The sequence below is a fragment of the Monomorium pharaonis genome, chromosome 8, assembly GCF_013373865.1.
Source record: "Monomorium pharaonis isolate MP-MQ-018 chromosome 8, ASM1337386v2, whole genome shotgun sequence".
In the NCBI taxonomy this organism is placed as follows: Eukaryota; Metazoa; Arthropoda; class Insecta; order Hymenoptera; family Formicidae; genus Monomorium; species Monomorium pharaonis.
The window spans coordinates 19,710,508-19,727,767 of NC_050474.1; the positions used below are offsets into that span (position 1 = coordinate 19,710,508).

The 17,260-nt window shown below is 39.6% G+C and overlaps 1 protein-coding gene across 12 annotated transcripts in view; it reads right to left on the bottom strand.

The window, feature by feature from the left end:
- The window catches only part of LOC105832868 (multidrug resistance protein homolog 49), a 65,590-nt gene that overhangs the window by 16,945 nt on the left and 31,385 nt on the right, over window positions 1–17,260 (bottom strand). For 9 of the 12 annotated variants that reach the window (XM_012674165.3, XM_028193455.2, XM_028193453.2 and 6 more), the window contains 5 exons: window positions 4,977–5,113; window positions 2,917–2,986; window positions 2,201–2,291; window positions 599–792; window positions 211–459 (listed from right to left, as the gene is read on the bottom strand). In XM_012674165.3, coding sequence (XP_012529619.2) covers window positions 211–459; window positions 599–792; window positions 2,201–2,291; window positions 2,917–2,986; window positions 4,977–5,091 — 719 coding nt within the window. In that variant the 5' untranslated portion in view covers window positions 5,092–5,113. Of the gene's footprint in view, window positions 1–210; window positions 460–598; window positions 793–2,200; window positions 2,292–2,916; window positions 2,987–4,976; window positions 5,114–16,207; window positions 17,074–17,260 lie in introns of those variants that run through there. The other 3 variants (XM_012674166.3, XM_012674171.3, XM_028193456.2) reach the window with 3 other exon arrangements.

Here is a 17,260-nt window from a genome sequence, read left to right on the forward strand (position 1 = left end):
CAATGTGATTTGTCGTAAGGGGTTAATTGTATTTTGCAAGCGCAGATATTTCTTAGCGATTTACTGTTAGCTATGCTGCTTCAACGTCTGCCGGTGAATGCGTTACAATCGCCTATCACGGTGAATTCTGCGGTCGAGGTAATCCGTGTTATTTGCGAAACGACACGGTGTATTTACGACGTAACGACAAAGATAAAAAGAAAGACTCACTCGTTAATTCTGCTGGCGAAGTTGGTCGATGTGTTTGTGTCGTACCACGACATGTCTTGCCTAAGAACGGCTTTCAGGAACATCTTGCGTATCCTGGAGATTTGCCTGGAGGCGGCGAAATTGAGCAAGTCGACCATGAGCATGCAAAGGACGAACATAATCGCCGATAGCGCCGCGCAGGCGGCCCCAAAAGCCACCGCATCGTCGTAAAGAGCGTCCATCCTTTCTTCGTAGGTCGAATTAGGACCTCTGATATAAATAAATCATTCTGTCAGAATGAAATAACACTCCGCCACTGCCGATCCCGGTAATACATGTCTCTCTCGTTAGAAAATGTATCTCGCGGGCTGACCGTCGATCCTTCAGAGGGTTAAAACGTGTTACTTACAAAATCTTCCCACCCCCGAACCATGGCAATATGATGGTCGGTGTGGTAGTGTCATTCTCCCTGTTGCGATCCAAAAGCATAGTGCTGAATTCACCATATTCGATAATCGCAGCTGGAATGCACATGCCTACGAAGCAACCCAGTACGATGCCTGATGCGATCAGCGTCAACTCGAACCACGTTGCGAATCGAAACTGACAAGTTCAAAACATTATAATTTCAAACATTTGCTAGTCACAATAGTTTAGAGAAAAATATGTAGTATGGCTACGATTAAATGTTAAAATAATCATGGTTAGAAGCTTCAATGATTATAAATTATAGTCATTTTGGAGCCAACAATATTCGAATTATGATAATTGCAAAATAACTTTTTTGTTAGTGTAACATTGCAGCATTGCATGTTATTGTTACTAACATTACAACGATAATAACTAAAATTTCTCCTAACCATAATTGTACCAAGTATGTTCTCTCAGTGCACGCTCTTATAGTGCAATTTACCGTTTCAAATATTATTTTGCTTCATAATTTACGAACAGCGCAATTATATGGAATGTATTGAAACATGCGTGTTCACGAGAGAGTGTATGAAGGAGAACATATAATCGATAGTATTTAAAGCGCAAAATTGTTCTCTTTTTCCCAAAAGTTTCACAGGCACGTTTCATTCGGCGCGGTAAACTCGCGCGCTTTTGAATGATTCAGCAACGGCGAATTCGCGTTTTCCAAGAGATTTAGCTTGCAAAATTAATACTCCGGTTAACCATGATTAACGAGCGACTACACGCAACTACGCAAGAACAATCGTAATTGACCAAAAAACGTATTCAAATTTACAGACTCGTGAAAAATAGTCGAGTCCAAGCTCAATTGCCGGGCGTGCGAGTGGATTCACGGTCTATTAAAGTGGGAAATTATAACGCGGAAAATTATGCAAATGTATTCCGGCAATGAGTCATTAACTATCGTTTATCATTGCGAGCGATGTCATTAATCACCGTCGCTCGCCCGAAGATGCTGCGACAGTCGGTGCGATCGGGAGAGAAACAACGTCCCTAACGGTTTCGCAGGGGATCTCCACCCTCAAATGCGTGCTCCACGCGTCGTTTTGTTTACAGCGCGACGTCGTCGCGGAAAAAACATTTACAGAGTGTCGAATATCTCGGAATTTCTTGTTAATATTTTTAGATAGGAATATAAAATAAAACTTTTTTAATTGCCAGCGTTCAAACAAGATGTGTGTTGCTGGATAAAAAATTATTTAATTGATAAAAAGTGTAAAGAGATAAGTCTACAACGAGAAACTAAAACCATTAAAATATTCTGAAATTTCCTCTCGCTCGTTTCGTCGAAGTCGGGTTTAACTTGAGAGGAACATTAAGAGGGCGCCTTAATGGTTCTCAAGTAATAAAGCGATCGAAACTCGGAACAGCAACTATCGACAAAGAGTCTATAGAGAAAGTGAGGAGCGGAGGACAAGGTGGGATACCCTACGTATATTCTACTCTCCTTGAACGCGCCAGCCTCCGTCGCAGTCTCGCATTCGAAGTTCGACCGAGGGTCACTCTCATAAATGATTCCAGCGCGGGAAAGACTCACCAGTCTGTAGTAAGGCACGGGGGTCAGCGATTTCGAGTCCGAGGCTGATTTGTCCTCCTCCTCCTCCTCCTTCGTCTGCGGCACAAATTCCCTGTCGACACAAGACGCAATGCAACTGTTAATCGAAATCCTCGCGACTAAAGTTCGATATTCATTCTGCGGGCCGATCTTTCCCGTGCATTTCTCTACTTTATTTCCCGCGGATAGCCAATTTCTCGGTTCGGAGAGACCGTGACATATCTCTCATTTTAAATTCATCAAAAATCGCACCGAGATAGACTCCCGTCTATTTTCACCGCTCGTTGACTGAGCACAGATAACAAGACCGGGCACCATTTCCTCGCAGTAATATGAAAAGAAATTTGGTGCGATTCGCGTGCGATAGTTCCCAATCCTTCGTCGTCATTCGAAGAATTAGGAATCATCCGAGGGAGATATTTTATTCGCGAATCGCTTATATAACCAAATAGAAAGTAGCAGAGCGGTAAACGGTTACTTTTACGGGGAGACGATAAAAGGGACGAGAAGGTTTCGATGATGCCGGAAGCATCCTCGTGAGAATGTGCGTATACGAAACTGTATACGGGTCCGTAATAGTTTCATGCGAGGCCCTCCTCTGGCCGTCGCAACAATCCATTATCCAAGTTTCCGCTCCTTTATTTCTAGATATTATATATATATGTATACGTCACAATCTGTAACAAGCTCATTCGTACATTGCTTTGCCATTTTCCCGTAGCATGTATTCGGCCTCGTGTTTATCCTTCTCCTTGTCTTGTCGCGTGTCTGAAATGAGATATACAAGGTACCGTACACAAAAAAAATCCACAGGCACACACATTTAAACGCAAAGCGTGCTGCAAATAACGTGTCACCGTCGTTTAGCCGCGAGATAACGTAGCGTGATTGACGGATTTTACGTAGGTATTTGTGCATTCTCGAATCGTGTATCACGCGCGTCGGCGCGTGCAGCTGGATTATTATACTCTCGCTAGGCCATTAATGATAAAAGTCATTAATACACGTAATAACTTTATGTCTATCGTGGTTCTGCCCATAGAGATTGTTATTACCGTTCCGAGGAAATTATTCGACGAGTCGCCCCGAGAAAGTCGTCGTCGCTCAGTTCAGAGAAATCGTCAATCAAACGATCTACTTCCGTAAATCGGCAATTTGAAGATCAACGAGGGGGACGCGGGAGACTCTCGGGTAACTCGGCGGGAAAGTGCAAAAACTATCGGGGATCCGCGGGAAGTTTCAACGTCGTCGTCGTCGTCGTCGTCGTCGTCGGAAAGCCCAGGAACCAGAAGAGTAGTCTCCTGGATGAGAGACTTTGGCGAAAGTCGACCGGGCGGCGTCTCTCCGTTGGAGGGGGCTCCATTAGCGGCGTAATTGCTGTTAGAAACTCCCCCGACAAATCTACGATCGGCACGGAATACAGGGAGCTTTGCCACCTGAAGTAATAACAGTGCCGCGCGCATAATACTCGGGGACGATGTATTAGCGTCAGCGTGTTTTCGCGGAAAATTCGTCGGGCACGGCTGCGGCGGCCTCGCCGCGAGACGTCGCGAATATTTATTCCAGAAATTATTGGGGACGGAAATTACTATTTTGCTGCTTCTCCCGGGGAAGATGCGCGTATTCTCTCTCTCTCTCTCTCTCTTGGGAATATTTCGCTGCGCGCTCATGCGAACCTACTAAATGACGCGGTAAAAAATATTCTTAGGAAGGAAGATAATTTTGTAACTGTAATTCTAGCTTTTAATTACAATTCCGGTTCGAAGGTTCGCTTGACGTCACTGTCACGACCCCTTTACTTTACAAGCAATGTGTAACTGATAGCCTCTCAGAGAAACTTTCCTAGTCCCGCGACTCTCGCGAAGGCATTAAAATGAACGGCAATCCTCGGAATTTCAACAGTGAGACATTTAGTGCCTCTTAATACGTTTTCCACCCTGTAGGTTAATTGAATAATTCGTAGCTCACTTTTATTGCAGAACTTAAATGAGGTCCAACGAACTTGTACTTATTAGATATATTAGTCTATTAAAAGCGAGTAGCGGCATAATTATTTTCCGTGAAAACTTTCTTGTTTTTTATTGCCCCAAGAGGATATACGGTTTTTTTTTTTGCTCGTACTAATCGCGAAAAAAGTTGCAATTTATTAATTAATGCGAAATTAATTTACTGCTGTTAAAAATACTTCGTGTATTACCTATGCGGTTATGGTAGAAAGCATAATAATCCAGCATATTTTTCATAGCGGATTAACTTTTAAATTGTTTCATCCTTTTATATAAATGTATCTAAAAAATTAATCTTGATAGATTTTCTTTTGTATTAAATACAAACACAATAATAACTAAATTATTCCACATCGGTACTAATCGAAATAATTATAATCATTCAACTTGAAAATGCGGAATTATCCGTGCAAGCTTCTGCAAACACTGAAGCAAACGAAACACACAGAATCGGGAACTAATTATATTTTAAACCACTTGAGCAAAGTTACTCAAATTTGATCAAGTTGCACGTTACATCGTTATGCGATATGGACTTAAGTAACCTTGTATCGGATTTCCAATTAATTCATGAAACTTCTGTTTTCGCGAGTCTAGTTTCATAATCACAACTTAATACTGCGTCGGGTTTCGTGGCAAGATGCGAAAAAAAAAAGGAATAAATAAAAAGCTGACGTGTAAAGCGAATAAATAAAAAAAGCTGACTTTTAAACGGACGAGCTTGCAGCTCCGATGACGTAGGTAATACTTACATCTCGAGATTATTCTTCCCTGGCGGGGGGAGTGATTCGCCATGAGCGTCTCCATTTGGATATCCGGAGACCCCTCGCGGGGGCTCGTCGACAATGGATAAATTCGCTGCGTCATTGTGCATTCTTAATTAACGACTCTGCAATCATAAGAGAAAACGAAAATCGAAGGAAGTCATTTTGCACTGATCTAAACCATTAGTTCGGACAAAAATCAAATTTACGGCCAATTGATTCTCAATTCGTTTAATCCATCGCCCTCTTTTACTCTTGCCCTTTGTCGCATTTTCGACGACGTTTTAGTCTCAATTACGCAAATGTCGGGGCAAAGAGCGGGGAAATTCTCGCGGTTGAGATATCGGGTTCGGAGATGAACAGTTCTCTCGAATCAAACGCGTCGCACGCAGTTAGTCATACGAGCTTCGACGCAAATAGTGCCCCCATTTACTCCCGCCATTATCCACTATATCATATGTTTGCACGTCGAAATACCCCTAGTCTAAACAATGATTAGACACCGCGTCGGCCGCGTTAATTAATCGATCGGTCGCTGCATGCTGCATTAATACCAACGGCGAATTCACTCTCCGCGCGTCCCATCCTATTAAAGATATCCCGTTCGCCCGTTTGTCACGCGTGGCGCAATTTTCTCATAGGAAAACGTCGATTCGCTTTTTCGTCACGTCGAATAAAACTCTCCATCCGGTCGACGGGGATCGACGGCTTTTCCGATATGCAGACAGGATATCAGGTTCGTGCTGTTACGGAAAAGAAACGGACGACGGGTACACCGGCGCGACGGCGAAAGGGGATCGGCCAGGAAATACGTTAAGGCTCGCTTGGCCGAGGCTTTTAAGAACGCGATGAAAAGCGCGGACGAACGACGAACAAGACCTCGTTAGAGGTGAAAAAGCACTGACGAGGGACGTTTCACGCGCCCGTCGGCCGATCCGATCGAGAGCGAATTGCGACGATCGTACGAGTGCGATCGCGCGTGATTGCGAGCTTTTTCTCTAACAATGTCTTTCGTGCCCGCGAATATGGACGAAAGTGCTCGATTCATTGAAATTATATGCGTCTGCAATATTTTCCTCGTATCTTATTCAGATGTGTTATGTGCTGCACACAAGTGTATTTATTTATTTATATAAATTTTTAGTCTTACAAGCAGCATTCATTTGACTGAAAACGAACTGGTACACTGAAAAACAGTTTTACAATAATAATTAAGCTTAAATAATAGTTATTAAGCTTTAACTAAGTATTAACATCAGATTTTAATTAAATGTATGATTAATATAATGAAATATTTAATAACATATAGTAATAATTTACTACTTTTATTAAATATTATTAAAAATTTAAAATAATTCCACCAGAGCTTGATTATCACTAAATACCTTTTTTTAGCACTTTAGATTATAACGAAGCTGATTAACCAGTGGTCTAAATAAGATTAATAATAATAAATTTTATATTAAGAAAGTGTGTTATATTAAGAAAAAGAATACATCATTGATATGCTGAAGTTAATCTGTTTAAGTTAAATATTAATTTTGTAATAGCAAATATTTGGAATTATCTTAAAAAATATGTTTCATTTTGTTCTTAAAGATCTATAATTATTTTTAGTGACAAAAGGTAATTATTTTGCACAAATAATGTTCTATTTACACGAAATGTAAATCCTATTTGTGTGAACTTGCGTGTTCAATTCGATTAACGACCGAAACCTCGGAACTTAATCCCGTAAGTAGAGGTCTAGGTATATTCTGATCTGCCTTTGATAGACCACTTTGACAACTCCGTTTATTTGCTGTCGCCATATGGTCATTATCATAGCAATATAGCCAGAACTATGTTATCTTCGTGGTAACGTGTTTCAAGTTAGGGTGGCGTTGGCGCCCATATAATTATTTACTCTTTCAGAACGGCGTAACACTTTCGTTATCGTGACCTTATCTCCATTTCCAATTAACTCGAGATAACTTTGTATCACTTTGAAAATCGCTTCGCACACTAAATCATCCCTTTTAGACTAAATTGCTAAATCACTCCCTGTATCGAATGAGATGTAATCGCGAGATGTAACCCCTTCCCTCGTTATTCGATCTAGACGTAACGCTGGTCGTTAGAACTTTATTAGTCTCGTATTGCCGTATCGTTATCGATCGCACAGTTTCGCTTCGCGTTTCGCGACAAAACGAAACGGGGATGAATTATTGGCTACTGGCGCTCGAAAATTAATCTCCGAATCTGTCGCGTTGAAAGAACGACTCTCATCTCTGTTGCTTTATAACGAAGCTCCCTCCCTCCTCTGTCTCTCTCCTTCGAAATATTGAATCGTCGAAGGTATTTAAGCGCTCGCGAAAGAGGATAGCAATGTCAGTTTCAGATTATCCTACTTTGCGGTAAAATTTCTCGATTTCATTTGTCGCTCGCCTTCAAGCGAACGGGATTTTTTTCTCCGCTGCCTGAACCCACCTCTCGGGCGGAGGCGTTTATAAAATTTTTCTCTCGTTCCAGTTGATCTAACACGACCGACTTCCTGGCTCCGACAAATAAATTGTCCCTCTCTTGCGCGCGCGATCTACCCTCCGTTCGTTCCCGTTGTCACGCCGAAACCATTGCAGGCCCTTTGGAGACCTTAAAGTATCAATCGTCAATATCCTGTGATGCTTTTTGCGCGAAACGAAACACGCCTATACATCTAGATAGATCACTGTCGGAATCGACATAAAAAAACCTGGAGAAAAAGATATCGAATAGGGGAAAGAACAAACGTTTTTAACCAACGACACACCATTCGTTTTGTCACGGATGTTATATCTAGCGACACGCTAGATATAACATCCAACTTTGATTGTTTATACTTTTATAAAAACGATCCAACTTTGATTGTTTATACTGTTATAAAAACGATCCAACTTTGATTGTTTATACTTTTATGAAAGCGTACATATTACAATAAATTCTTTTTCACTTGGACATTGAGAAAAACAACGGCAAAAAAAGTAGATAGTTTTATTGATAAAAAATTTCAAAAAAGAAAGTTTTGCGAAACTCTTTTTCGATAATTTGTACTTCTTGAAAAAATTATAGTAAAATACCTTTTAAATAGTATCCCAACAATTAGAAATTTTAAATTAAAAACAATGTAACGTGTAATGTAACGTTCAAAAACAAAAGATGACACTTGAGTACGGCATATCCAGTACGAGTTTTTCGTTATTATTTAAAGATTATTCGCTTATTAACGTTGTCTTTTACACCAGAAAAATGCCGGCCTTTGAAAAAAAAAAACGTGAATATTTCATCCTCAGTGTGTCATTGTAGGGATAAGGGACACGTCGCAATGGCGAAGGTAATTTCAAGAGTATCCGCACAACTTTTTTCGGTTCCTTTCGGGGCTCGTAAATCATCGATCGAAACCGGAAGTCGGGTGGAAGTAGCCGTCACCGAGATACCGAGACGCATTTGCCGCGTTTTGCCGCTCGTGTCGCGATACGAGCGCGCACAATACGGCCCATTAATGACGAAAAGGTTATTGTCGGGGGGAAGAATGGACGCCGGGTGCTCGCAGGCTCTCGGAATAAAGAACTCTCGGCCACGCTCGGGCTGCTAAGACTTTCATAACGTCGCTTGACTTTCCCAATATACGCGGTATAACGTCGTTAGGACGGAATCACAAAGTAGAGTGGGGTCGAACAAACACGGGGACAGCGCAAACCCGCTTTTTATTTCTCAGCGCGCGCGCGCGCGCGCTCCGTCGCGCCGCTGAAAAATCGCGGCTAATTGAAAAAATTGCTAAAGTTGCGAAAACTTTCGTCGGTAGTCGTCGTCGTCGTTGTCGTCGTCGTCGTTGTCGTCGTCGTCGTCGTCGTCGCCTCGGAGGTGCCCATCTTTCGCGCGCTCACGGAACTCCATTAAGCCCGGGAAACTAATTTCCCAACCGACCTCCAACGGCGAGACTGTTCTGTAATCCTCTGCGGTCCGCGACTCTCGAGACACGTGCCCGGGGAATCGGCAATTTATTATTTTACGACGCGCGAGAGATGCTTCGGATTAATCTTTGTGTTACTATAAAAATTAGTTTGTGTCTCTCTCTCTCTCTCTCTCTCTCTCTTTAACAAATATCCTATGGAGAGCGCAAGAAAAAGTTGTTTAAGATTATCACTTAATATTTATTTGGATTATGACAAACTATTCTTTTAAAGATAAACCACATAAATTAGAAAATTAGACGGAATAAAAGCATGACGATATTTTGAAAATATTTTGTGGCTTTTAATTATTTATTTATCAAATTCACTCGATATTAACTGACATTTCTAATTGTTTTCTTCGGCACTTTTGCTGATGCCGAGAAGCGAACTTGCAGGTCGCCGGATGTGCGCGTCGCGATGTTTTTTCGCTCGTAAAAATGAGCATCCGTCCTCGTCGTTTGCTCACTCTTGCCGGTCTCAATGTAATTAACACGACGTTCCGTCAGTACCTAGCGTTGCTGCTTTGTGGGCCTTGGGGTTCGTTAAGCTCGGCAAATTAATTTCCATCGTACTTTCAAACCCCATCTCCTCCCCCTCTTCCCCTCCTCTCTTCGACCGCGATTCTTGCGGTTCGCCAGTGAATGCGCGCGTTACGAAGTGCGCCGGGCTCGTAATGCGGCGATTCACGACCGCGCTTCCGCATCCGTTTCGTCGGGACAAAATGCCTCTGCCGCCCCCCGAACGGGGGAGGAGGAGGGGCGATGCCACGGGGGCGGAAAACGCGAACGTGGAAGTGCCAAAGCCGCACGGAGGAGAGCGCGTTATTCGCTTAGCGGTAAATTAAATCTAACGAGTCAGCGGGAAGGTATTCGCGCAATGTCCGATTTGTACGGGGGAAACGCGGACCGTGCAAATCGAGGAGCGAGATATGCGAGATCTGAGGCCCTGAGCATTCTCCGTCACCGGATTTCCGATTCGCTTTTGACTATGGTCACCTTTGACTCGGCTGCGCGCTCTCCAACCCCAAGATGCGAAGCTTTTTCTCGGCGGAAAATTCTACCAAAACGCCAAATTGTTTTAATAATCGAGCGGTAAATTTATATCGACGAAAGAGATGCTCGCGCGCGATTAAACTGCTGATTACGCTCACTTAGGCCGAGTCGCGGGAGACTTTATCAAACGCTAATCGGACGCCAGTTATTCCCCGGGTAACAATAGAACGCCAGGTCAGATAACGGCGATCGATTAAGCAAGATAAGATTAGACTCGATTTGCTTCCGCCGTAATGCAATAAAACTTAACTATGAGTCCAATCAACTCGCCATTATCATTGTTCCGACTGAACGTTGAACTTCAACGCCGGATTTCGTATAATCACCAAGTCTTTTCGGGATTTCGCGACGGTGCGAATTATGCGACCCTCCGTGAGTCTCTTTATTCATAATTTATTCACACGTAGCTGCAGTGATGTTGCGACTACGAAGGGCGGAAGGAAGATCGATGATCGCGCGATACATCATGTCAGAGATTAATCTAAGATTTGATATCCTCAGAGCAGGGAGCGAATTTTCGCAAGGAAAAAACAGGGAAATGCCCTGGATGACGCAAACTTCGTTAACTGATGTTGAAACGTGGTGTGGAAAGTTGCAATTTTCTTTTATAACAGGAAACAAATAATTGTGCAGCGAATTGATGCACGAATAATGCAACAGGACTTCGCGAAATAAGTTGAATTATTAGATACATAGAAGATATTAATTTTATACATTAAAGATAGATAAAATAACGAACACCACAGGAGAATGTACTATTATTATTATGGGGGAGATTGGCCTAGCGTTTGTCTTTAATACAGATTTTATCCTTGTTTGAAATAAAATCATGCTTGAATAGATACCAATTAAATATTATACTATTCTTCTATCAGAATACCGTTAAAAAAATATTGGAGAATGCTTAAGTGATATTGGTTGAGAAAATCTATTTTTCACTTTGTCTTTTAAAATTGTTCACAACGACTCGATAATGTTTAAATCGGACAATTATGCTAGCTGAAAGAAATGTTGAATTATTTAACGAAATTATTTTGTTTGTTTTGTAATAAATACACTGAAAAAAAAGTAATATATTCAATAAGATATGTTATTGCGGGCTGCCAATTACAGATATACTCAATACAATAATATATGCTATTGCAGTATCAACATTGTACTTGCATTAATAGCAAATATTATTGTATTGAGTATTTTATGTAGTTGGCAGCCCGCAATCACATATGTTATTGACTATATTACATTTTTTTTCTGTGTATAAATGTAAATAATCTAAAATATTAATAAATCAAATCTTCAAACTAAATTTCTTAACTACGCCAGGAGACATTTAATTAAATTCTTACGCCAAAGAGCATTAGCCACAGTTTTTCCCCTCGGCCACAGCCGTACAGAGGCGGCCATTTCACATGATACCCGGAGAATCTTCTCGCGAAGGAGTTTTCGAGGTACTTTACTTTCTTCTCCCCGGCATACGTTGCGACGAAAGGAACGCGTTGCAAACTTTAGCGTTTCGAAATAACGAGATAAAACTGGGTGGGAAATTTGGTTTGTGCTAGGCAACGTTCTTTCAGGAGCTAATCGATTCGTGGCCACCGTGGGACCATTTCGCAGGATCATCCCTACTAAGGCGAGGTTTTATCCGCCGGGATACGCGGAGTATCTCGATGTAACCTGCGAAAGGAACAACTGACTTCACCCCAGGAGACACCGCGCCTCGGAAATACGATGGAGAGAAAAGTCGTGAAACGAGTTCTCTCTCGGTAGTTCTAACGCGTACGGGTCAGCCGCATCGGATACGAGAGCGAAGTGGTAAATTCTGTGAAAATCGATGAAAATAGTGCGACATTCGAAAGGTAACGTCCATCCACCCTCGACCAACGATGTTCCATCGCATCCTGAATAAAATAAATGCAGCGCAAGCGTTTCCCCCGATCGCAAGATAAATATACGCTTGTCAAACTTGTAAGTTTTCTTATAAATTCTGTACGACGTTCCTTGGTCTTGATTCAATAAAAGAAAGAAATAGACGGCAAATGGACTTTAATTACGGCCTGAAGTGGAGACGCGACAAGTTACGAACGAAAACGAGATGGAAAAAAGGAAGATTCATCTCATTATTTTCTAAAGAAGATTTTATTGTTCCGCATTATTATGTTCCGTTCCTAACGATGAACTAAACAGCGACGATTGCAATCGCGTCATTGAAATTAAAGCGCTCGCTTAATGAAGGGGATTAGAGCGTACAGTCTCTCCGTCAGTAACAAAGCTCAAAATCCTCGTCCCAACACTCGCAACTAAGTGTCCTTGACTTGTCGACCGTCCAATCCCGTTACGAGAGTTTTCAGTTTAATACTGTTACAAGAATCAACGCGAAACAGACTTGTCCACAAGAATCTTCCTCGTTTTACGCTATTAGTTTGAACGTTATCTTTATAGAACATCTAACATTAAGTTTTCCCTAGTAATTTCAGATAACCGGCTATGCAAAAGATATTCTAAAAAGATTGAGAGAGAGAGAGAGAGAGAAAACGAGAAATACTTGCATATTGCAATATATATTAAATAAGGCACAGGATACAATATAATAAAAAAGTTAAATGCAGTTTTTTTTTAACGTCAAAACAAAACGTTTTTTCACAAAAAATTTGCATCAAAATGACATGTCTATGGAAATTAGAAGACTATTTGCAAATGTATCTGCTTTGTACATGTAACTGTGTGTTTTTTTGTGAATTATTTAAGTTCTCTTGATAATATGTTAATTAGTAGAACCCTTGTCGGTTAAGAGACGCTATAAACAAAGATTGTAATCATGAGTCGCATGTGTCGCTAGCAGACGCAATATTTATATAACACGGAAAAGCATTTGCAAATAGACGTGTGCACTTCCTTATCAAGAAATCTTCTAACAGTTGTACACAGAATGTCTCTTTTCGAAACTTTTAATAAGTTTATGGAACTATATCAATCTCAATTTCTCGTGAATGTATTCTGTAATTATTTACAAATTGAAATTTTACGTGAATTTTTACACAGGTAAAAGTCAAACTGATAAACAGTTGAGTCATTAGAGAAACAGGAAATTAATGAGCAAACTGACAGATAGCTGTTTAGCCGGAAAAAAACACTACCAATATTTTGTGATAGTCACTCTAAAGTAGATTCGGTCTACGTTATCTTATCGAAATTTTATGGCGTGTCTACGCAAAGTCGTGGTTTAAAGTGGATATCACTGTACGCATATAATTTCATTAATGCAATTGCTTCTGATAACGAAAATTGTTATTCAGAAAAGGTTAATGACAAAATCATTAAAGAATCTTAAAAGATTAATTTGCATAATTACACGATGTTTACACATTATTAACAAATTAAACATTTATCGAAAATTTCTTAGAAAATAATAACTATTGAATTATTAATGTGTATCGAGGATATGTTTAAAAGAAACAAATTATTTCACAATTACTTCCGGTGTTCGTAAATATTGCATACGCACATGGCAAGAAAAATTATATAATATTATAAAGAACATTTTATAAAAGTGACTGATAATTGTATTATATAATGTTGTTAAACACTAGAGATAATTGATAAATATGTCTGCGATTATGAAAAAAATGATACAACTATCGACGAAGATCACCAGCAAAACGTTAAAATCAATCATTCTTTTATCGTTTATTTAAATATATTAGTAAGAAAACAATTTTTCAAATTAATAAAATTTATAAAATAAGGTAAAACAAAAAGAAATAATCACTCCACTTTTATTCGATATATATACTTGCGTGTCGGCTGCGACGTAAAATCAGCCATCTAGATAAAATAGATAATGATCGTGAGATAGCAAAATTCGTTTATCGATTTGCGAAATCATGTTGTCGATAACGTTTGTATAAAGTGACGCCATACACCTGCTCCTCGATAATATTTTACAATCAAACACGCACAATCGACAATCTTGCTATTTTTAATTCAACGGCAAATATTCGACATGCCGTTGTCAACGCACTTTCGAGCATAGTTCAATATGCGGAAATATAAAGTGTGGATAGGTGGACTTCTCTTTTACAGGTCGGTTAATATCGAGAGTTCTTCAAACTACAATTCTCTACTTTTAATCATAAAGAGAAAAGAATATTTGGTCTCTTGCCATTAAAATATCAATCTTCTTTATATAAAGAGATACATTAATATTACATGAGTAAATAATATTATATTCATAAGGTTTTAAAGAGTTATTAAACTTAGAAGCACAAGTGCGTAAATGGAAATTTTATGTCGGTGCTTCCACATTGAACCAACTAACATATATTTTGATAGCTTTGAATATTATGTTATAACTATTTATTAGAAACCGAATTTTAGAGTATCCAATAATCGTAAAACGCCCTCTGTTATTATACTTTTTTAATATCGCGTTTCGAGAGGACTCTAGCTCGCGATAAATATATTACTCGCCCTCACTTCCTCACGCATCAACAAATTTATTTTTAGAAGCCAGCTGGTACTTTCTTTTTAAAACTTACACATACAAAAAGGACGAGGTAGAACGGTGTTGTGCGTCAAGCGGATTCAATCGAAAACTTCGCCGGGAAACTTGGCAGCAATGGTTAAAAGATCGTTGGTTTCTTCGCCGAAGGAGTGGTGCAGTAAAAATAGATCGATCCGGGTTATCTGGCAAGAGCAATACCTCGACTTTATCGCGACGGGAAGAAGAGTAAAGTACTTCTCGAAGAGTGCCCGAGTAATTGCGAAAATTTCTAATTTGCCAAATGTTTCGGATAGAAACGGATAATTGTAAACAGTCTCAATATAATTATATGAAGCGCGAACAAATTTATGCAATAATACTCACTATCAAACAATTCCACACCCAATAAATCTATAAAGCGTTATGAATACTGAGCAATCGAGTAATTTATGTGCTGTGTAAAAAGAAAAGGATGAGAGATGGCGAACGTAGACGATATCAAAGGTGCCTGATTTAACGTGACTACAAATTACAGGTCACAGGCATCGGTCTTTGATGCTCTGCTCTCGATTTCCTATTACATCTACTCCTATTACGCATGCGGTCTTGCTTGTTTACTCGCTGGGTGTACAACATCCTAGTCCATAATTACGAGAAGGGGAGAGAGAGAGAGAGAGAGAGAGAGAGAGAGAGAGAGAGAGAGAGAGAGAGAGAGAGAGAGAGAGAGAGAGAGAGTGGAGTGGAGTCATGTAAAGCTCTAGAAGTGTCTCAAATTATTCATAGATATTGCAGTATTTGAGATTTGACAGAAAACAGTTATCTCGTTCGATGGATAAGAAATAGAAATACTAAAAAAGTATGAGTATAAAATACATATGTGTGTATATCATAGAAATAGAGGAAAGAAAAGAAGTAAAACATTAAGGGTCGGTTGTTCCAACGTCTTGGTAAACTTATCTACCAGGTAAGCATATGTCTATCTTCATTTCTTTTCTTAAATAAATAAAGACAAACATATATTTATCCGATAGGTAAATTTACCAAGAAGTTGGAACAACCGACCCTAAAAAGTATAGAAATATAATCTCTTTCCGTAAATATAATCTTTATAAATTTCTAATATAAAAAGTGCACTAAGCAAAAACCTTACAAAGGTAAAAAATACGGTAAGTACATAAACGCATTCAAAAATGAGGTCAATAAAATTGGCCAAGTATATTTAAAAAGGTGATTTAGAAAAATACTATTGTATAAAAATTATTTGAAAATATGGAAATGGAAACAAAACGTGTATCTTACTTCAGATACGAAATATTTGCTTCTCTACTTCCAAACTAGATTCGCACTAGCTACTCTATTCTACTAGCTATTCTACTCGCGCAATATCAAATCAATTTTATAGGAACATTATGATCTTGATACCGGTGATAATGACGGGACCTAGATTCGATCGTACGTTCGGCATAAGCGTACCCTTCCGATCATTCGTTCAGTCCCTTCGAACGAGCGAGCGAACGTACGAGCGAGCGAACGAATCACCCATTTAGAAAGCTCTCTACGCTTCTTGTTCATAACCGTCACAGTGCTCCGTGAACCTCCCAGGTGAATCTCGAAAATATCTCGACCACCCGGTCACCCCCGATCTAATCAACGTGAATGTTCTCGGTGACGTTTTGCCCTTCGCGAATTCGCTGACGAACAGGCGGAGGAACTCACCTTTTCTCCCCTGCTGTTTCCAAGTGATATCCCTAAAGAATATATTTCACGTGTGCTCGGCGATGGGTTTCAACTAGAAGCTCGTCGTATAAGCGTCCTCTTCCCTCCCCCCACCCCGCGATCACTAACACCCGGTTTTCACTTTGGTCCAGCGATGACACGTGCGCGAGTTTAGAGAGTCTTTCTTGTTCTGTTCGTAAACGTCCTCGAATACGTCACAATATACAAATCATCGTATCTGCGCACGATCACTAGAAGGAAAAACACGTGAATCGTATGATAAATGTTTCAGTATGCTATTCTGTTTATGTTGCGATATAATCTTACGCGACACGGGTATTTGGAGAGAGACGAGCGAAGAGAAGTCACGGCGCGATTGGTATTCACGAATTACTAGAGATATCGTTCGGAGATGCCTGTCTTTTATAGTCGCGAAGAGATAAGACGAGAATTGATATAGAGTACGGTTGCTTTGGCGCGAGGAAGCAATGTTGTCCCTGCTGCAGATGGGCGACAATTAATTAAAACTTTATAGTTAACAGTATATACACGTGGAAAATTTATGCGAGATTTCAGTTTGCGGTTTATGTAATCTAATCGATTGATCGATTGTGGCTTTCGAAACGCGTCTTTCGACAGACACGTGTATCGTCTTGATTAACGAATCATGATACACGAAATTTTCCCAATTAAGAAAAGATTATATAAATCTTTTTTATGCAAGGGATTATTGTGTAAACAATCCTTGTTAAAATTTATTATTAATTTAAGGATTATTACACAATTGTAAATGCATCTTCTTTTAGATATATTATAACTTTTTTCTGTTATTATTTTTTGTTTCTTTTCTGTAACAAATATATAATGAAAGATACTAATACATATTTAAATTGATAATTTGTATATATTTATACATATCAACGATAAAAAAACAGATTCTTTTATTAATTTAAATTCATTTTTTTCTCGTCCAAATTATCGAGCAAATTTTTCCTGAATATGTTTAAACATTTTTATAACTCTAAGAATTAAAAAAATAAAATTTTATGAAAT